General features: G+C 39.9%; 1 protein-coding gene across 6 annotated transcripts in view; it reads left to right on the top strand.

Moving 5' to 3' along the window:
• The window catches only part of ank1b (ankyrin 1, erythrocytic b), a 91,374-nt gene that overhangs the window by 37,259 nt on the left and 31,821 nt on the right, over positions 1–22,294 (top strand). For 5 of the 6 annotated variants that reach the window (XM_058415360.1, XM_058415358.1, XM_058415359.1 and 2 more), the window contains exons 3-28: positions 1,806–1,904; positions 2,973–3,071; positions 3,169–3,267; positions 5,658–5,843; positions 6,098–6,196; positions 6,781–6,879; positions 7,259–7,357; positions 8,791–8,988; positions 9,074–9,172; positions 9,399–9,497; positions 9,694–9,792; positions 9,873–10,070; positions 10,384–10,482; positions 10,603–10,701; positions 11,088–11,285; positions 12,115–12,213; positions 13,647–13,745; positions 15,152–15,250; positions 15,682–15,774; positions 15,907–15,979; positions 18,040–18,060; positions 18,754–18,877; positions 19,022–19,085; positions 21,508–21,620; positions 21,729–21,953; positions 22,080–22,234. In XM_058415360.1, coding sequence (XP_058271343.1) covers positions 1,806–1,904; positions 2,973–3,071; positions 3,169–3,267; positions 5,658–5,843; positions 6,098–6,196; positions 6,781–6,879; positions 7,259–7,357; positions 8,791–8,988; positions 9,074–9,172; positions 9,399–9,497; positions 9,694–9,792; positions 9,873–10,070; positions 10,384–10,482; positions 10,603–10,701; positions 11,088–11,285; positions 12,115–12,213; positions 13,647–13,745; positions 15,152–15,250; positions 15,682–15,774; positions 15,907–15,979; positions 18,040–18,060; positions 18,754–18,877; positions 19,022–19,085; positions 21,508–21,620; positions 21,729–21,953; positions 22,080–22,234 — 3,034 coding nt within the window. The remainder of the gene's footprint in view (positions 1–1,805; positions 1,905–2,972; positions 3,072–3,168; positions 3,268–5,657; positions 5,844–6,097; positions 6,197–6,780; positions 6,880–7,258; positions 7,358–8,790; positions 8,989–9,073; positions 9,173–9,398; positions 9,498–9,693; positions 9,793–9,872; positions 10,071–10,383; positions 10,483–10,602; positions 10,702–11,087; positions 11,286–12,114; positions 12,214–13,646; positions 13,746–15,151; positions 15,251–15,681; positions 15,775–15,906; positions 15,980–18,039; positions 18,061–18,753; positions 18,878–19,021; positions 19,086–21,507; positions 21,621–21,728; positions 21,954–22,079; positions 22,235–22,294) is intronic. The other variant, XM_058415356.1, reaches the window with a different exon arrangement.

Raw genomic sequence — 22,294 nt, 5'->3', positions numbered from 1 at the left:
TGTGTGAATATGTGTCTCTAGTTGTGTATTGATGTTTGTTTGAGTGCAGCTGTGTTTACCATGTCATTGCTCTGCCATAATGAGGAAATGGCTGTAATTAATTGTGATGGAAGCACGTCTTCTTCCCCCGACTAATTGGCCATGCCTTGGCTCCCTCAAAGATATGGTTGACAGTCATGGCTTAAGAAACAGATGAGTGTGTGTAGCTTGATCACATACACCTACATGCACACGTATCACAGCTGTGTATGGACTGTGCCGTGAGTCACTGTGGTATGAGAAGCTTCCAGCGCAGTCAGCAGAGCAGAGTTTCCTTCCTGTTAGCCAGCACTACACATACACTATATTGCCAAAAGTATTCGCTCACCCATCCAAATAATCAGAATCAGGTGTTCCAATCACTTCCATGGCCACAGGTGTATAAAATCAAGCACCTAGGCATGCAGACTGTTTTTACAAACATTTGTGAAAGAATGGGTCGCTCTCAGGAGCTCAGTGAATTCCAGCGTGGAACTGTGATAGGATGCCACCTGTGCAACAAATCCAGTCGTGAAATTTCCTCGCTCCTAAATATTCCACAGTCAACTGTCAGCTGTATTATAAGAACGTGGAAGTGTTTGGGAACGACAGCAACTCAGCCACGAAGTGGTAGGCCACGTAAACTGACGGAGCAGGGTCAGCGGATGCTGAGGCGGATAGTGCGAAGAGGTCGCCAACTTTCTGCAGAGTCAATCGCTACAGACCTCCAAACTTCATGTGGCCTTCAGATTAGCTCAAGAACAGTGCGCAGAGAGCTTCATGGAATGGGTTTCCATGGCCGAGCAGCTACATCCAAGCCATACATCACCAAGTGCAATGCAAAGCGTCGGATGCAGTGGTGTAAAGCACGCCGCCACTGGACTCTAGAGCAGTGGACACGCGTTCTCTGGAGTGACGAATCGCGCTTCTCCATCTGGCAATCTGATGGACGAGTCTGGGTTTGGCGGTTGCCAGGAGAACGGTACTTGTCTGACTGCATTGTGCCTTGCATTGGGTTTGGTGGAGGGGGGATTATGGTGTGGGGTTGTTTTTCAGGAGCTGGGCTTGGCCCTTTAGTTCCAGTGAAAGGAACTCTGAATGCTTCAGCATACCAAGACATTTTGGACAATTCCATGCTCCCAACTTTGTGGGAACAGTTTGGAGCTGGCCCCTTCCTCTTCCAACATGACTGTGCACCAGTGCACAAAGCAAGGTCCATAAAGACATGGATGACAGAGTCTGGTGTGGAGGAACTTGACTGGCCTGCACAGAGTCCTGACCTCAACCCGATAGAACACCTTTGGGATGAATTAGAGCAGAGACTGAGAGCCAGACCTTCTCGTCCAACATCAGTGTGTGACCTCACAGATGTGCTTCTGGAAGAATGGTCAAAAATTCCCATAAACACACTCCTAAACCTTGTGGACAGCCTTCCCAGAAGAGTTGAAGCTGTTATAGCTGCAAAGGGTGGACCGATGTCATATTGAACCCTATGGATTAGGAATGGGATGTCACTTAAGTTCATATGCGAGTCAAGGCAGGTGAGCAAATACTTTTGGCAATATAGTGGACATGCAACCTTTTAGATCTAAATGCCTTCACTCACCTTCTATCCATAAAACATGCTCATCCATCTCAGAGAGAAGCACTTTTCTACTCACTGCTTAATGAGAGCTCTCATTTCCACAGCTAGATATTTTTGACTCTGATCTCAAATGCTAGTTAATGGCATACAGTACGGGTGTATCCTGCTGGTTTTAAACAGAAACGCTTTTGTTTGTTTGCAGAATGGACTTAATGGGTTACACTTGGCTTCGAAAGAAGGTCATGTTAAGATGGTGCTGGAGCTGTTGCACAATGGGATTGACCTAGAGGGCACCACAAAGGTACTAACACTGCACAGATAAGAAAAATATAGCACACATGTAAGTTAAACTAACATTTCCCTGCCAGTGGGATATTCTAAACTTAAAATAGATGAAAACACATAGATTCTTTTTTGCCTTTATATTACATTTGATTAGTAATATATCTAACATTTACACTAGTTTCAATTATATTATATATGACATGCATGTCCCATTGTTAAAGTAAGTATATCTACCAGGACATTGCTAGAGTAGTACACCAAGAATAAAAACCCTAACTGCTATATCTGTGTGATACCTGCTATAAAACTCTAACAAATGAGAAAATTCATGTAACCGGTACAGTGACATGCCTTCTGTAAAGCACTATCAAACATGCAAACTGGTAAAATGGGACACATACCATTAAAACATAACTATATGTTACTGCTAGAGTATCATGCCAACCATAAAATGCTAACAAATGGGCTAAAAACAGCTGCAAGAGTATGATTTCTACTGTAAAACCCTAACAAGCTGGCAAATTACTGTAATTGGTGGAATGGCACATCTACCCCAATGAATTGCAAACACCATGTAAAGAATGGGCAAACTACTGCATCTAGAGAAGTACTTCTACTTGTGAGTAAACTATTGTAACTGCTGATGTAGCACATCTAGCCTGAAAGCCCTGAGGGAGAAAATTCATTAATTTTTTTGTGCAAAATTAACGTTATATTAATTAGTGTAGTGCACACACCGAAGAACAGAGCAGATAGGGGCAAGTCACTGTGACTTCTAGAATAGCATACATGTCATAAATACAAAAGAAAATACTATAATATATGTAATATGCTGTAATATAATATACAGTATATATAATATGCATTTGCTGGTATTTTCCTTGTGTGGGTGTGCTACTACAGCATATATAAATATTATAACTTATTTATATAAGCTGTAGTAGCACACCTACGCAATAAAAATACCAGCAGCTGCAAAGAAAATGACAAACACATCTTACTGTATGGAGACTCTAGTAATTACGACACATATGCCTTTAGCTTGATGATATGTATGTTTGTATGACTTTTCTCTTGTTCATAGAAAGGGAATACTGCACTACATATTGCTGCACTGGCTGGCCAAGAAAAGGTTGTTGCTGAGCTAGTCCACTATGGTGCCAATGTCAATGCCCAATCTCAGGTCAGTCTCTGAAAATCCTAGACTAATATAATTGTGCCTTTGGGCTGTTCACAATATATGAGGTGCTGATGTATTCTTTTTATTGTCCATCTTTCAGAAAGGTTTCAGTCCCTTATACATGGCAGCCCAGGAAAACCACTTGGAGGTAGTAAAGTTTTTGTTAGAGAACGGAGCCAATCAGAGCCTCCCTACTGAGGTGAGAGACACTACAGTATGCTAATAAGCACTTACTAATGATTGTTTTCTTAATCTTAAGACCAATTTTGCCTTAAGTAATCTTAAGTCCAACTGATTTTGATGCTAGTTTTGACTTTTCAGACTTCTACAGCAACTTCATTTTTTAAAAAAGGACATTGTGACAAATCTAGTGATTTTTTTGAGGAGATATTAGGGGATAGATGCGGCTCACCAGCTCATATCACAGGAGCTGGTTATACAAATAGAGAGAGAGCAAAGTCACTTGGCTCACAACCAGTCTGTAAAGTCTTATTGTGTTGTGCTTTCCAATGATCATTGTACCTCTGCTATTCTTAGCAATCACTGATTACCAGTCTTCTAAATGTCTAGTTACTGATTATTATTATTTTGCAACGATCAATCACTGATCACCATTGTTCCAAATAACTAACCACCAGTTACCATTATTTTGCAATGACCAATTACCATTGATTCATCGTTGTTCATACACTTCTGCATTTATTTATTTTACTCTTGACTATGTTTACAAAGTAGTAAAATTGAGTTGTTCTATCTATAACCTTTTCCTCTTTCTCTGTTTCCTGACTTCTCACCCTTGTTGAGTTGATTTGCAGATGATTGATATGATTCAATGATAGCTGTAGTGCACAACAGAAGTGAGTAGATAACTGTACATCATTCAATGTCAAATGAAAAGTTGTATCACCTCTCAGTAATTGCATTGAAAGTAGATTATTTCCTCTAATGAACATTTTTAGAAAGATTAGATTGAAAATTCATGCCCCAGAGTAAAAACTCAACCCAACCAAATTGAATACAATGGAATAAAATTGAGTACAACTGTGATTTTCAATCAGCATTAGAACCAGAACATGGTTATAAAGAGTTCTTGTTGGCTGTTGTAGAATGGACATAATTTACTTACATTTACATTATTTATGGCCCAGTGTCACCCAAATAAGGATGGGTTCCCCTTCTGAGTCTGGTTCCTCTCAAGGTTTCTTCCTCATCATTACAGGGAGTTTTTTCCTCACTACTGTCGCCACACTCTTGCTGATTAGGGGTAAATGTTAGAGATAAATAGTAAATTAACTTTAAACAATTTATACAAATAAATGAAATTGAAATTAAATTGAGTAAAGTGACCTGTGAACAAGTGGGGCCTATGAGCTATGTCTATCTGTATATCTGCATAATGGCTCCAGATAGACAAGAGTCCCAGATGAATTGAAAAAACTAGTTGTGAGACTTCACAAAGATGGGAAAGGGCATACAATGCTGATGATCCAATGACAAATGAAAAATCAGCAGTAATCAGGAAGTACAGAAAAAGCCATATTAACATTAATTAGAGCTACAGTGGTCATCCTGCTAAAATGGCACCATACACCATACATACGTACAATACTTGCACAATCTAGCTTAAAGGGGCAAGTGCTTCAGACTTGGCATAGGGGCTATCATTGGAAATCAGATGTTTTGTGACAGCTTAGGCAGTGTGAAGAACATTACATAATGTCAACCTCTATGGACAGCATTCATGAAAAAAAAATCCCTTGCTTGCCCTTGCAAGATTAAACTTTGCTAAAGAAGCCTGATGAATATTAGGAACACATTCTTTGGCCAGATGAAACCAAGATAAATTTGTTCTGCGCAGATGGGGTTCAGCATGTGTAGCGTGAACCTGGCCAGGATGGGGGTTTAGAGTGTGATGATGTGGGGCTGCATGAGTGAAAAAGGTATGACATTTAAAGATGGCACTATGAATATGTATGAATATACTAAAACACTGACTGACAAGATGACTCCCTGTCTTCAGAATCTTGGCAGAAAAAGGACTATTCTAGCTTTGATAGTGATCCAAATCACACTGCCAAAATCATGCATGAGTTTCTAAAGGTTTGTAAAAAAAAAGTGAAAAGGTTAAAAAAATGAGAAGTATTTTGCGTTAACTTAAATCCGATAGAACACCTTTGGGCTATTTTAAAGAGAAAGCAGAACAACACAACCCCTCCAGCAAAGAGCTGCTGAAAAGAAATGCTATACTCCATATTGAGGAAGATTGAGTCTGTCATAAAAAAATTAAGGTGGACAAATGAAGCAATGAAACAATAAAGGTTTTGGTCTTGGTAATGAAAAATATACTGCCTTTTATAGCGTTGAGCATTTTACACAAGGGCTAGTATCTTGCTGTTCAGCTTAGAAGTAATGCAGTTACTGTAAGCTGATACAATTTCGAATCATTTGACTTTAAGTGATGTTACACAGGGGTCTACTCACTTCTCTTGTATAATGTACATAAGCTAAGGAGCTAAGGAGTTGGCAGCGCTGTCAGTTCTCTTCCATGTGTACCTGTTGTGATGTTTGCTCTCCTCTGTGGCCTGTCAGGATGGCTTCACTCCGCTGGCTGTGGCTTTGCAGCAAGGTCATGAGAATGTGGTGGCTCTTCTCATTAACTACGGCACTAAGGGAAAAGTGCGCCTGCCCGCTCTCCACATCGCCGCCCGCAACGACGACACACGCACTGCAGCTGTGCTGCTACAGAATGACCCCAATCCAGACGTTCTTAGCAAGGTAGAATTAGTCTGCGTGTGGATCTGTTTGCAGCTGTTTGACAGTTTGAGAGCTTGGTAATAAAACACTATGACCTTGATCAAGATCCTCTAAGCAGGTGTACTTCGATCACAGCTGCTGATGCATCAGTTTAGGAAACAGTATCATTTGATGCTCGTCCTTAGCCTGATTTCATAAAATTCTGGCTTTAAAGTATTTATGCTATGTCTTTCTATGTCTGCTTATCTCCTTCACCCTCAATCTCTTTCATTTAGACTGGCTTTACTCCACTTCACATCGCAGCACATTATGAGAATCTGAGTGTTGCACAGCTGCTGTTAAACAGGGGAGCCAATGTGAACTTCACACCAAAGGTTTGCTCTTCTCCATCTCATTCTTCTGTTCATCTATTCTGATTTAAAAAAACAAAACAAAACAGAGCCTGACCACTGCATTATCTCTCTTTATAGACAATCTTACCACCATAGCACATTTCAGCCAGCTAACATTAGCAGTGAATATAGCCATTTATAAATGATGTTAAGTTTATGGTATCTGGGTGACTAGTGGAGAGAATTTATTACTTAAAAATAATTATTATAATTATTTAAAAAACCTATTGGAATTCATGAGAAGATGTCTAACATTGCCATTGCATCTGCATTGAAGACTGTAAACGTTTATGAGTGACTAATTTAGCATTAGCATTAAACCCTGTCACCCTGGCTCATGTAAGCAGGCTGGTTAGTGTTATCAGGAAATATACCGAATATTTATATATATAATATAATATGACTGATCTTAATATAAGTCTTGTCACGCGATCTCATGATAGCCATGTAACTAGTGCCTCTTGTTTTGGATATTTTTTAAAATGAAGCTCAGAAAAAAGATAAGCTGTTCTTGTCTAGTCATGACTAAATAAATCATCTCCTGTCCTTTTTATGGCTGATCTCAGAATGGCATCACACCATTGCATATAGCTGCCCGCAGGGGAAACGTGATTATGGTTCGACTACTCTTGGACAGAGGAGCACAGATTGATGCCAGGACGAAGGTACAGTATCTATTTGCCCTTTTTGCTTATGCCTCTAACAATGGCAGGGTTCATTTATCAGATACAGTATGAAATTTCTGCAAAGTAGACTGCTGGGTTATTTATGTCTTGCTTACAGAGGATGGCCTATTTATATCCTCCTGGGAGTAAATCAGGTATTTCATATGTACGGTTTAAGCTGGGATTCATATGCCAAGTAGTGTGTTTGGATGATTAATTGAGTGCACATTTAACTTAACCATGAAATCTTTTGAGATTGTTCTGTCAAAAGATTTACACACCAACTATTTTAAGGAAACTGGTGCAGTGGAACTGTGAAGGAGAACCGCAGCATATTGCTAAATATATCTTCGTCTGTCTTTTTCTCTGCTCTTGTCAGGATGAGCTGACCCCGCTGCACTGTGCCGCCAGGAACGGCCATGTGCGGGTCATCGAGATCCTCCTGGACCAGGGAGCACCCATCCAGGCCAAAACTAAGGTGATTCAGCAGTGAAAGCATAAGGTGATTCGGTATCAGGTGCTCCGTATTGAACTCTGCACCCCATTCAGGACTAAGGACAGGCTGTTTGCTAACATTTATCAGTTTATTGCAACCATATTGTTGTGGATATGAGATTTCTGGTGAAGTAGAAGAAGTGAAAAATAAACATGTTGCACATACATGTTCTTAAATATATGCAAATCTGTTACAAACAACTTACGTCTTGTTTTGTTAGGGATATTTAATAAGCTTCATCTTAGCAAACCAATTTTAGCATTTCATTACAGGTGTTAAAGTGGCACAGCAGGTGGAACTGTTGCCTTAAAGCCCACAGTCACTGGTTCGGTCCTAAGATCTGGTTTCTCTTTGTAGTCCTGCACATTTCTCTCATGTCTTTATGGCCTTCCTCTGGGGTCTTAGAGTTTTAAACATCTTTTAATTTGTGATAATGACAATGATGTCAGCCTAGTTGTGTGACTCCGATGGTGCATGAATACCACAAACCCTTCGAAAAAGTGTAAAGTATCTGGACCTTTATATTATATTGCACCAGTGTTAGAAAGTTTGGTAAGACTGTCTCTAAAGCTCTATGATCTTAACTCTTAGTATACACTACCAGTCAAAATTTTGGACACACCTTCTAATTCCATGGTCTTTCCTGATGTTTATTTCTTTCTACATTGTAAAACAATGCTGAAGGCGGCCGAAATACACAATAATCTGGTTTGAACAGTTGATATTGAGATATGTCTGCTACTGATGCTCTGTAAAGCCTTCATAACAGCTCTAATCTGAGGTGCTGTTAATTGGTGATTTCTGAGGCTGGTCACTCTAAATGAACTTCTCCTCTGCAGCAGAGGTAAGTTTTGGTCTTTACTGGGATGGTCTTCATGTGAGCCAGTTTCATCATGGTGCTTGATGGGTTTTGCAAATGCACTTGACAATACTGTTCTTGCAAGAACTATTCCTGACCTTCGTGTCTTAAAATAACAACTGACTGTTTTTTGTTGTCATTACATATGGATTACTTAAGTCCATAAGTACATGTACTTAAGTACATGTGTGTTATTTCATAGTTTTGAAATCTCCAGTATTGTTCTACAATGTAGAAAATAAATCCCTAAACGGTGTGTCCAAACTTTTGACTGGTAGTATATAACAGCTGTAAATCTTACCTCATATATTTGTGTATTTTCAAAACAGTAATTAAATTCTTGCCTCTGTTAATTACAGATATGATATACTAGATTCTCAAATGCAGTCATTATCCTCATATATGTAAATATCCATGAATGCAGAAATCTCACTAATATGTTTAGCAGTATTTCTAATCATCCTGATGGATTAGACAGCATCTGAATTTGAGAAGCTGATGGTATGAGAGTACCTGTGCTCCGCTAATCTGTCCTGTCTGTGTTGTCATCATGCAGAACGGCTTGTCTCCCATCCACATGGCAGCACAAGGTGATCACATGGATTGCGTCCGCCAGCTTCTGCAATACAACGCTGAGATTGATGACATCACTCTGGACCATCTGACGCCGTTGCACGTAGCAGCGCACTGTGGTCACCACCGCATGGCCAAGGTGCTGCTGGACAAGGGGGCCAAGGCCAATGCTCGAGCTCTGGTAAGTTTTACTACTGTATACATATATTTCCTTTTTCTTTGGGCCAAATCATTCAGAAATCATTCAGTTTCTCTTAATATTTCAGAATGGCTTCACACCTCTGCACATTGCCTGCAAGAAGAACCACATGCGCTCCATGGACCTACTGCTGAAGCACTCAGCATCTCTGGAGGCAGTGACTGAGGTCAGATATCACCACTAAGATATTATTCCATATCATCCAGACCATTATTAAAACAGAAGAGATTAAATTGTACTGATGCACAAGAGATAATTTTACAATAGTCATGTTACATTCCAGTGTAATGCATCTGTTTCACAGAGAATTAAAAGCTTGCAGAGGACTTTTGTAGGACTTAAAGCATCAGTGTGGATTTTTTTATTTTTGTATAATTTGTGTTTTCTTGCAGTCTGGACTAACTCCACTCCACGTGGCTGCATTTATGGGGCACCTCAACATAGTAAAGTGTCTCCTGCAGAGAGGAGCCTCGCCAAATGCATCTAATGTGGTGAGCAGATTCTTCATGTCTCAGTTCATTTGTCACGTCATGTACACTGATTTTTCAAGATTATTTGAAGGTCATTTAAACTTAAAAGTAGCTTTACCAGCAAAAGTAGCTGTAGTGCAATACCAGCATAACTAGTGGGTGCAAAGTAACAGATTTATATTCTACTGATTGCACAACAATGTTCATGTCCCTGTAGAAGGTGGAGACTCCATTGCACATGGCTGCTCGGGCAGGGCACTGTGAGGTGGCTCAGTTCCTGCTGCAAAACTCAGCCCAGGTGGACGCTAAAGCTAAGGTAGACGAGCCTTAGCACATAGAAGCACACCATTAATTAATTCTTTCTTAGTCTTCATCTTCCTCCTTCTTTCTGTGCAGGATGATCAGACGCCGCTGCACTGTGCAGCTCGAATGGGACATAAAGAGCTAGTCAAGCTGCTGTTAGAACATAAGGCCAATCCTGACTCGGCTACTACAGCTGGCCACACCCCTCTGCACATTGCTGCCCGCGAGGGACACGCCCACACAGCACGCATCCTCTTAGACGGCAATGCCCAGCAAATCAAAATGACTAAGGTCTGCCTTGTTCTGTATACTCTTTTTTTTTTGTTGTTGTTGTTCAGTATTACAGAATTACAAAGTGACATTTTGTTTTGGAATTAGCGAAACAATTGTAAAAGATTCATTTCAAGCTGTTTTAAATGTGCTCCTATAATAGCCATTCCGTGTCATGCTTCATTTATTCTTTTTTTCACATGTCAGGTCAGAGAGGTGTGTGTGTGTGTGTGTGTGTGTGTGTAATTGCATATATGGTACAAATGTAGTTAATAGGGATTTTTTTGTACATTTTTAAATTATTTTTTCTTTTCTTATCCTTTTGGTCAAACAGAAAGGCTTCACTCCTCTCCATGTGGCATGTAAATATGGAAAAGTTGATGTGGCAGAACTGCTTCTGGACAGAGGAGCAAACCCAAATGCACCAGGAAAGGTAATGTAGTCAACCTATGCTCTGTGTGTGTGTGTGTGTGTGTGTGTGCGTGTGTGTATAAAATCTGTAACCAACAACAACAAATGTCTGAGAACATGCTTCTGTCTTTCTTCCTCACAGAATGGATTAACACCTCTACATGTAGCTGTCCATCACAACAACCTAGATGTGGTCAAGCTGCTGGTCAGCAAGGGCGGATCTCCACACAGCACAGCTAGAGTAATACTCACACACACAAACACACACACACAGACACACAGACACACACACACATAACGCTGACCTCACAAAGTATAAAGAGATATCTAGTATTCACGCGCAAGTCTGGCAATTGAAATAGACACAAGAGTGAACATTAGAAGTAGTGCTACACACTGTGTGTTTATATCAGAATCAACACATTTCTTGGCACTGATATCTGATATATTCTTAGGTCACCAACGAGCCACATAAATATTCACCATCCATAAAGTGTAAACTTGTGTTTGGTGGCTAAAAGCAAAACAAGTCATTAAAACATGTAAATGCATTTGAACAGGAATATTTATTTTGAAATCCAGAAATCCACAGATGTTAAATTCAGAAAACATCTCTCACGCTTTCAGAACGGTTACACGCCTCTGCACATTGCTGCTAAGCAGAATCAGCTGGAGGTGGCCAGCAGTCTGCTACAGTCCGGAGCCAATGCCAATTCAGAGTCCCTGCAAGGCATCACGCCACTCCACCTGGCCGCTCAGGAGGGACGACCCGACATGGTGGCCTTGCTCATCTCCAAACAGGCCAATGTCAACCTCGGCAACAAGGTCTCACCACATACCAGTCCAGTTTACCACCAAACCACAATGAAGAGTGCAAATGTTTGTTGTCTCACCCAGAATAGTTTAATAAAACTAATAATGTTAATAAAGCATACATTACTTAGGACAGTTGTTAGATTGATCATATATACTTACTTATTTTTTTAGTGTTATTTAAATGTTTTATTCACTAGGAGTTATTAAGTTTTTGGGTTGTTTGTACATTTGTCCTAGATTCTCGTGAGTGTAATATCTCAAGAATGAGTGTGTATGATTTCTATGTGGAATATAGTGTCATTGTAAGCAGCAGATAGACTGATTAGATTTATACAATCAGGGTCATGGTCACTGCAAGGTCAAATGTCCGAAATTGTTTTTCTGCTTTCCGGTTTTGAAGCATATTTGAAAGGTATATGAGGTATACAAATTAGCCACCAGACAGACTAGACTTACTCGTTGTGGAGTCATCCCCAGTTCTGCTACTTGAAGTACATAATTTTTTCTTTTTTGCTTAAATGCTCATCAGTATTGTTATTAGTCTATTATACGTTTATCCTGGGCCCAATAGAATTAATGGAAAAATATGTGTGATAAAAAGTGTGAACGTCTCTCTCTCTCTCTCTCTCTCTCTCTCATATATACTATATATATCATATAAGGTGTCAAAATTTATTTAGCCAATTATAAAAATGTGTGTCTTTATTTGAGAAGTTCTTGCCTAAAATTCTAAATTTCATGAATATTCTGTTTGTTTGCAGGTTAAAGTCAATGCAAGGTTTTGCTATATTGCTGTGGCAATAATGCAATGTGTGTGTGTGTGTGTGTGTGTGTATAGAGCGGTCTGACGCCACTGCACCTGGTGGCTCAGGAGGGTCATGTAGGCATTGCAGACATGCTGGTGAAGCAGGGTGCCTCAGTCTATGCAGCTTCAAGGGTAAACACGCACACACACACACACACACACACACATACAGTACATTTCAAGGTGTTGCCGTCACAGACGTGTATTCTTCAGCAATGACATTTGCAAGAAAGAGCCACTGAGTCAGTGCAGTGTTTAATAAAGCTCAGGGAAAATTGGAGTTGATGAGCAAGCAGCAGTAATTCAGCTTTGACCCCTGACCCTTTATCAGACACCTCTCCTTCCCCCTAGTGGATTCCCTCACCTTTCGATCAATGCTCTCAAAATAGATGCCCTGCCTGAGGCACTGTCATATCGGTGGACATTGACCTTCCATCCTCACTGCAGAGACTGGGATGGTGGAGGCTGATAGTCCCGCTTTTTAACTCCTTGGCTCTCTCTTAAATAATAAATCTGTATAGCTTTTTCATTTGTACAATCTCTGTCCCCTTTATTAGGAACACCTGTATAATAGTCATGCAGTTGTCTAATCAGCCAATCAGGTGGCAGAAATACAATATATAAAATCGTGCAGATGCAGGTCAAAAGCTTCAGCTAATTTTCACATCAGAAGGAAGAAAAAGTGTGATCTTTATGACTTGGATTGTGGCATGTATATTTGTACTGGTTTTGGTATTGAGAATTGTACACACAACAGACTCTAGAATTCTGTGAGTGACAGTTCTCAGTGGAAAAGCCGTGTTGCTTAGAGAGGTTAGAGGAAAACGGACAGATTGGTTTGAGCTGAACAGCAGAACAACACATCAAGCCACACTATCGTCATCCAAGAACAGGAATCTGAGGCTATCATCGACACAGACTCACTCAAACTAGACAGTGAAAGATTAGAAAAAACAAATTACCTGATAGTCTTCAGCTGTTCAGTTTGGGTGAATCTGTTCCTATGATTCTGGATGAAGATTAGCCTCAGATTCTTGTTTTTAGAGGAAAGGAGTGGAACCTGATGTGGTCTCCTTCTGTCATAGCTTGTCTACCTCAAAGTTTGATGTGTTGTGTGTACTGAGATGCTTTCCTGCTCACCTCAGATGAAAAGAGTGATTATTTGTGTTACTGTCCTCCCAAACTAGTTTGATCATTCTCCTCTGCTCTCTCTCATCAAGGTGTTTCAGCCTGGAGACCCAGTTTTTTGTTTTTTAAATCATTCTGTGTAAACTTTACAGATAGTTGTGTATGAAAATGCCAGGAAATCAGCAGTTTCGGAAATACTCAAATCTGATACCAACAACCAGGCCGTCATTGTGATCACTCTTTTCCACCATTCTGATCTTTGATATGGACATTAACTGAAGCTCTTTTCCTGTATCTGATTTCTTTCATTGTGTTGAAGCTACATGACTGGTTGATTAGATTGACTCAACATTGTTCCTAATGTTGCGGATAGTAAGTGTATATATTTCTTTCATAATTTATATTTACAAATTTTTCTCTTACTCTGTCTGTCACAGATGGGATACACACCTTTACATGTAGCATGTCACTATGGCAACATAAAGATGGTGAAGTTCCTTCTACAGCAACAAGCACACGTTAACAGCAAGACCAGAGTAAGTCTGAGTGACCAGTGGTCACTGTAACACCTAGAGATAATGTTATCATCACTGGTTTATCATAGATACACATCAGGTGTAAATGCACATTAGAAACACATTTAAATTGGATTATTGCTTAAGCCCTTTGTCATATAGAATTTGATACACACTTTGCAGTGCATAACATTTTCAGTATATTACATCACTGCTCAAACTCTTCCCCACCCTATATGTCATACTGCGAACCCCTCTCAATACATGACATTTTATTCCTCAGAATTTTTATTTCTCTGTATGTTACTGTCATCTATTTTATTTATTAATGTTACTCAGTTTTATTCACAAGGAGCAAGTCTGGCTTTTATTCCAACAAACCCTTTCCACTGCATTATAATGACAGCCCTTCCAATACATAAAGTCATAACTCAGTCCCTCTGAACACTGGGCATGAGTGTAGGAATCCATCCAGGATGAAATAACATTCTATCACATGGCACCATGCGCACACACACACACACACATTCACACACTTATTCACCTAGTGGCAATTCACTATTAAACCTATCTGCATGTTTTAAGAGGTGGAACACAGACACTTTCTTCTTCTGTAATTTATACATCACACAACTCTAAATGACTGTACATGACTGTTGAAAGGACATTATTCATAAGCACACTCTCCGGTGTTTATAATAATTTACAAACACACTGTCCAGTGTCAACCAAATGAGGATGGGTTCCCTTCTGAGTCTGGTTCCTCTCAAGGTTTCTTCCTCTTACTATCTAAGGGAGTTTTTCCTTGCTACAGTCACCTCAGGCTCGCTCACTAGGGATGATTTAGTCTAACATTAATCTTGGACTTTTGTTCTATGTTTATGTTCTGTAAAGCTGCTTTGAGACAATGTCCACTGTTAAAAGTGCTATACAAATAAAAGTGAATTGAATTGAATTGAATTTAGATAACCCTTTTGTAATAAACTCGCCAAACTGTCTGTGAACACATCAGTCTGTTTCTGCTGACGTGTTTTGTTTACCTGTAGATAACACTGGATATTACACCTTTCTTCTGTATAAATACACCCTGTTCATCTCAGTAAATTCCAAACAGTTTTGCTAGTTAATCACTGTCTCTGCATGGTTCTTTAGCAATATCTTCCCTGATATCAGCAGTGGTAGCGGCAGCAGCACGGCTCAGGCTTCTTCTCTCAGTGAATCCAAAAGTTCTAACAGTAGGACACCCAGAGGAACCACATAGTTCCTATATGGAGAAACTTGCCACAGTAACCTGAGCTCAGGGCTAAATATAGTGTAATAAATGTTCTTGTTCTTGATAGTGTACCCAACTTGTTAGAAGTTTTGATACCACATTTGGAAGATGGACTCCTTTATTTTCTTTCTCACTCTGTTTCTCTGTCTCTTAGGTGGGCTATACACCACTCCATCAGGCGGCCCAGCAAGGTCATACAGACATTGTCACTCTCCTCCTGAAACATGGAGCCCTGCCCAATGAGATCACAACTGTAGGGACTTGTTTCATTTTTTCAGCTGTTACCTTTTTGCATTTGTGCTTGATTTTTCTTTACAATTTAGCTATGAACCTATTGAAGTCATCAGGTTATATGCTGTATTTTCAACACTGTCAGATGTAGGATAATTCTTCTCGATATTTTGGACTTCAGATGATGCTTGAAAGGAAGCTGATTGAGCTGTTAGGTTTCAGCTTATAGCAATACATTACAAAGGCTGTGTTGGATGTTCTGACTATTTTTCAAATTCTAAAATGACTTTATATCAGTTCAGTAGGCTTTGATACCTGTTACCAAGTTGAGATTGTCAAAATATTTAAAATATATAGAATTCGTGTTGTGTGGTGTGTTGTGGTGCTACTGTATGGGTTGTTCTCAGAGATGACCACATGGCGTCTAACCGGTCTGTGTGTTGTCTGTGGCAGAACGGAACGTCACCCCTGGGCATCGCTAAGCGGCTGGGCTATATCTCTGTCATTGATGTACTCAAACTGGTGACTGAGGAATCTGTGTCTGTAGTGAGTGCTTACTTGAAGTTATTTATTTCATCAGTGACTTGCTGTGATGTCTAAGTGTTCCTCGTCGTCCTCTTTTATCACTTCTAATGCATTGGGGTTTTATTTTAGAACGCTGTCTCTCTCTTCTCTCAGATCACCACTGATAAGCATCGCATGAGTTTCCCAGAGACGGTGGATGAGATCTTGGATGTCTCAGAGGATGAGGGTGAGTAAGGTATCGTTGGGAAATGGGAAAGCTTACTGTGCAATTGTAACCTGTCAAGCTACTCAATTTTCAGAAAAAAATCAGTGCTTTTAAGACAGTTGTTAGCTGAGACCAAAGGTTGTTTTTCCACAGTGAAGAATATTTTCATGTTAGTTATCATAGTGTGTCTTACTCAATTGAAAAAATCCAGGCCAACTTGCTACTCAAGAATTAAAAACCTCTTAATGAAATTAAGTAATGTCAGTATTTCACGTCTAAACAAACTTTTATTACTTATATTCAGCCGTTATAAGTAACAGCAGATACAGTTCAATCTCTATATGGAATTAATGCTAGTCAACCTTGGCATTATTAAAGAAAACAGGCTAAATATAACCAGTTAATGTTAGCAAAATAGTGAGCAAGCTTTCCCAAAATGGGTGCCACATAGTGTATCCCATAGTGACACTAGCCACTTGTGACCATCCATAAGGTCATGTATTTGAAAGACAGCAGTTAGCAGCTCATACTGTGCTGTAATGCTGCTCAGCTACTCAGTTTGCAAAGATGTGGTGGCTGCACATGACCCAGTGGAAGTATGTGCTAGATTATATCCTCCTTGGTTGGTAGCTGTTTGTGATAGAGGAGATTAAGCTAGTGGTTATAAAGTTGTATTACTTGCTTATGTGAAATAACAACTTGTGGATAAAGTAGTTCCATGTTACTGGAAGTGGTTAGTGAAAATAGCATCAGCTTCTGCCACATTACTGAACAAGTAGTGTCGCTGCTGGTAGCCAGCTACTACTCAATACTGGTGAAGCAGTGCATTCTAACAGGGCCTCAGCCAAACCGATGCCTCAAAGCAGGGGTCTTCAGTCTTATCCACAAAGGCTCGGTGTGACTGAAGATTTCATTCCAGACAAATTGGATGCACACTTGATAGTTGATTGGAGACCAAGCTGAACCGATTAAACAAGTGAAATCTCCTTTTTTGGTAGGAATGAAAGCTTGCGTTCACACCAGTTCTTTCTGGATAAGACTGAAGGCACCTAGTCTAAAGCCCTTTGGGCAAAGGTCTTCAATCTTATCCAGACAGCACCAGTGTGGCTTCAGGCAAACTTGTTTAATTGCTTTTAAGTATCAAGTGTGCCTCCAATTTGACTGGAATTAAAACCTGCAGCTACACTGGCCCTTTGTGGATAATATTGACAAGATAAGACCGCTTTAGACAAACAAATGTCTGGGGAGTGTACTAGAGTATAGGCGAAAAATTACCCAACTGTAACCAGTAGCATTTAAATGAGGATTCTGAAACTGTTAGAGACCTGTGGTGCCTGCAAAATACATTTCAGTTGCTATGAAGTCACTTTCATTCCACCTGTTCTTTTGAAACTAAGCATGTCTTTGTGGGTTGCCTGACTGGGTAAAGGGTGAAGCTGAGCAGCCTTGTTCTGGCATGAGGTAGAGCTCATTTATTATGAGCCTCAAATTTTCCACTGACCCAAATTTTCCACTGACCCGTTGCCTTTATTGTGAATTAGATTTTCGAAGGTGTCTTAAATTATTAGAATATTATGAGTCTAGAAACACTTATAGCCCAGAAAAAAAAAATTCAGTTTTGGAAAACTGGTCAATTTCAAAACATTATATAGTCAGAACTGTCACTATCTGAAAAGATTTCCAAAGCCATTACACATTTATGTTTAGCTACTCCAGTGACAACCCCTTGGTGAAATGTTAGCTATTTATGCTTTTGTTAATGATAATACTCTAAAGACTTGCTGGCAGCAGTTGTATAGAATTAATGCATTTTTAAATGATTTATCAATTGACCTTTATGCGAGCAAATTAGGGTAAGTGTGAAGAGAGAGGTATTTTTTTCAACATCCAGACCATCTCGGCCGATGGGTCCTGTAGGATCACCACACAAGAACTGGACCATCTCTCATTTGCTGTCTGAGAAGACTACTAATAAAAATGCAGCCAGCAAATGCAGTGGAATTTTATATTTGCACACATTTTTCAGGATATTTTATGCTAATGATCTACTCTGAACCATGCTGTTTCCATCTCTTCTCCAGGAGCTGCACAGCTAACATTAGGTAGGATTGTATAACCGTCTCTGCCTTGATTGTCCAGTTGTCGATGGTTCGTGACGTCATGTGACTGCATCTCGAGCACTCTCATTCTGTCTGACGCTGAGTTTTAGCTGCTCTATTTTGGGATCTGTGGCTCGGTGTTACAACAGTGTGGGTTCCTCATCATCATGTGGTCATGATTTTTTTGTGTGTCCGCACTAATACTTGTTTGTGGGACCATCATTCAAAATTTGTCTCTTATCCCACCACTACAGGACTGAGAGTCTGATGAATAATGTACACCTTTCTAATTGCCTAATGGTCTTCATTTGACTCAACAGAAAGCTCCTAGGAATTGAACAGATCTCCATGATTAAACAACTCTAGCTGGACCTACTCTCCATCTCTCTCTCTCTCTCTCTCTCTCTCTCTCTCTCTCTCCCTCTCTCTCTCTCTGAATGCAGTGTCTTGATTTTCTCCATGCTTTTCATTGGTTCCTTGTGTGTATGACTCCATTGCTTGAATGTATGATTGTGTCTGAAAGATGGTGAGTGGTGAATGCTGGAATAACAAATGAGATCCTTAAACCACAGCCCTCACTTCTCTCCAACTTTTTTCACTAGTCTTCTCTCTTTTTTTTTCTTTTTTGTCTTCTTCCTGTCCTCTTTTTCTCCACGCCTCTAGAGGACTGACGTCTGCTGTTCTGCTCCTTAATAGGTGACGAGCTGTTGGGAATGGATGGCGCTCGCTACCTGAAGCTGGATGACTTGAAAGATCAAGATGACGACTTTCTTTCACCAAAGAAATCCCTACGGGAGTTTGAGAGTGGGATGGGCACAACGTAAGCTCAAAACACAGAGCAGTTAAAAGATATTAGATGTGACATCAAATCTTAGTTAATGCAATACTTACATGTTCATTATCATATAAGATGATCCATATTAATAACATAAATAACAATAGTAACATCTCCATTTCTTTTTAGACCCTACTCACCTGCTATTCCCCGAATTCCATGTGTATCTCCAGAAACTGTCATGCTTGACCAGGTAATCTTTTTGGAATTAACACTTAAAGTCAGCTCCAAAATTATGTGTACCCGAAATAAAAATACCCACAAATTTGGAGGTAACTTGATGCTATAGAAACTTAGAGTGGAGTTCTGTGGTTAGATCAGACAAAAAAAAATTTTTTGGCAACTAATATGGATGATTATTCAGAAAAGAACCTATTCCCCACTGTTAAGGTGGGATTTCTGTCTGTGTGTGAATGTATTATATGTGAAAGGTGCTGTGTAAAGTACTGAGGTGAATTTTTTTTCACTTTGTCTGAATGTTGTTAGGATCTCCAAACACTAATGTTTTGCACTAACCGTACAGGACAAACACCATGTGGTGCCTCACATCATTGATCTGTGCCATAAGGTTGTTTTTTGATTGTACTGGTGGTACATCCTTATTGAATTTTCTAGTATAAAACACACTACTAAGACTATCGCGTGCACTAGGTGAAATGGAGTCAGTGATTGATGCAAATTTGAAAATAATTCCTTATTTTCGTTCTAATTTTACATTGAGCACAATGTAGCTGATGTAGCTGCTTAGAATTATAGAATGTATCCAGTGGTGGGCAAAGTACACATCCTCCTCCTATACACTCCTGTACTTAAGAGAAAGTCCAAATAACCTAGTTAAAATGTTACTCTGGTAAAAGTAGAAGTCCTTAATTTGAATTTCTACTTGAGATAAAGCCCAAAAGTACTTGTATCCAAATGTACTTAGGTAAAAAAGTATGGAAAAATCTGAACTTTATCACAATTTGAGACACGTGTGTATTGTTCGGGTCCGACCACGTGCAGCGTAACACGTAGCACAGAGGCCAATGTTAGGAGTGTCCGGTGCTGCAGTGCAACAGGTCAACTGCAGAAAGGGCTAGCCGCTCAAAGTTTTTAGAGGAGGCACCGACAGTATCGTTTCGGTCAACTGTGTGGGATCATTTTAGATTTAGTGCTACATATGACGATGGCAGTAATAAAGTGGTGGGCAAAACCGTGACAGTTTGCAAGCACTGTGCAACACGTGTCGCTTATGCTAATGGAAACACTTCCAATATGTCAGCTCATCTGCAGACACATCACCCCAGGGTGTCAACTGACAGCGAAAGAAATAACATTCCCTCCCGCAAACACTTCAGCGTGGCGTTTACAGCAGAGGACATTGTCACTGCAAGTAGGTCTCGTCTCTCAGCAGAAAAGGTGGACATACTAATCTTCTTGCAAAAGAACATGAAAGTAGAATGAACAGAGCAATGTTGTTTTGAAACAGGGCAGTGCGTGTTAGTTTTATTTATGCATTATTTTATATTTAAGGGCAGCTAATTTGTTATTTCATTTATGTACGTTACATAACACATTGAAACAAAATCCAGCAATATTTATTTGTCTGGTTTTCTTTCAAATACTGCACTTTCATTTCAAGTGGTTGAGTTTATTTTAAAGAAAGGAAAGTATTATGCTTGTTGATCTTATGTATCTTTTTATGTTGGTGGCCTTAGCCTAAATGTCACCATCAAAATCTACAGCTTTAAGTTATTTTTTATATTTGACAGTAAGTGTTAACCATAATGTATACCCAATCTAACCGAAAACCGTGACCACAGAGCCGTGATACAAACTGAACCGAGGATTTTGTGAACCGTTCCACCCCTAGCATTTATCCCAGCTCTAATGTCATTTTTTTTGTAATGAACTTGTGAATGAATTAATGAATTAACTAATGAATTTACTTTATGTGAGAAGAATCTGTCACTCTACTCACCCATGCTTGTTAATACAAGGTCTTAGAAATGAACTTGATACAGATACAGACAGGAGATCACGCCTGTGTCCTTGGGAATCAGTTTTAAACAAATGATAAGCGAAGATTCAGAAGAAAAATACAAGTAACAAGAGATGTGCGATAACTTAGTGGAGTAAAAAGTACGATATGTTACTTCAAAATGTAGCCGAGTAAAGTAAAAAGTCTCAAAAAAGTGTTATACTTCAGTAAAGTACAGATACTGGAAAAAGACACTTAAGTACAGTAACGAAATACATTTACCTTGTTACTGACCATCACTGAATGTATCAGTCAGTGTCATTTTTCCTCTGCAAAGAGTTTCCATAAATAAAAGTTCATGCTGCATTTCATGACTTTTAAGGGGGAGTTATTCAATTTTTGGAATACACATTTGCAAGAATAAAAAACATAATAAATGGATGGTGTGGCTACTTTGGAGGAAGTCCATGTCATCATTACCAAGTGCTTCCTTGGGTCAGGAAAAAAAGAGGTAGATGTGAAAATGTTCATGCACAGACTGTAGGGTCTGACTGATCTACCTGTAAACTGGTGGTCTACCTGTACACTTGTACTTGGTTTCTTTAATGCTGTGTGTGTGTGTGTGTGTGATACATGTTTTCCTGTGTCTTTGCAGCACACTCCTATCCCTTTGCCCAAGGAGTATGATGAGGACTCTCTAATCCCTAGTAGTCCTGCAACAGAAACCTCAGACAACGTTAGCCCAGTGGCCAGCCCCATCCACACTGGGTCAGTGGATACATGCTACCTTACTGGATAATACACTTAACAATGTCAGTTGCTGTTTTCGATCAGTGTTATCAAAAGTAGATTGCTGTAACTGATTGCTGCTTGCAGGTTTCTGGTGAGTTTTATGGTAGATGCAAGAGGTGGGTCTATGCGTGGCAGCAGACACAATGGCCTTCGTGTGATCATACCCCCTCGTACCTGTGCTGCCCCAACCCGTATCACCTGCCGTCTGGTTAAACCACAAAAACTTACAACCCCTCCTCCCCTGGTGGAGGGAGAAGGTCTTGCCTCCCGCATCATCTCCTTGGGGCCCTCCAGTATGCAGTTCCTGGGGTGAGCCATTTCTATAGAGCCATTTCTATGCTACTTTTAAAGGTGGAAATAAAAATGATTTAAATTTGCCATACACTGTATCAGCACAATATGCACAGGTGCATTGCTTAGGATTCTGTATTTCAGGCCAGTGATCGTGGAGATCCCTCATTTTGCTTCACTGGGAAGGGGTGATCGAGAGCTTGTGGTGCTGCGCAGTGAGAATGGTTCGGTCTGGAAAGAGCATCGTAGCCGCTATGGTGACGACGTCCTGGAGACTATTCTGAATGGCATGGATGAAGGTAGGACTGGCTCATTATTTATGCATCCCCACTGTAGCCTTGTTCATAGAACTCCCTAAA

This window comes from Hemibagrus wyckioides, linkage group LG18, assembly GCF_019097595.1.
Source record: "Hemibagrus wyckioides isolate EC202008001 linkage group LG18, SWU_Hwy_1.0, whole genome shotgun sequence".
NCBI lineage: Eukaryota > Metazoa > Chordata > Actinopteri > Siluriformes > Bagridae > Hemibagrus > Hemibagrus wyckioides.
The sequence above is the reverse complement of the archived record's forward strand: the minus strand, read 5'-3'. Positions and strand labels throughout refer to the sequence as shown.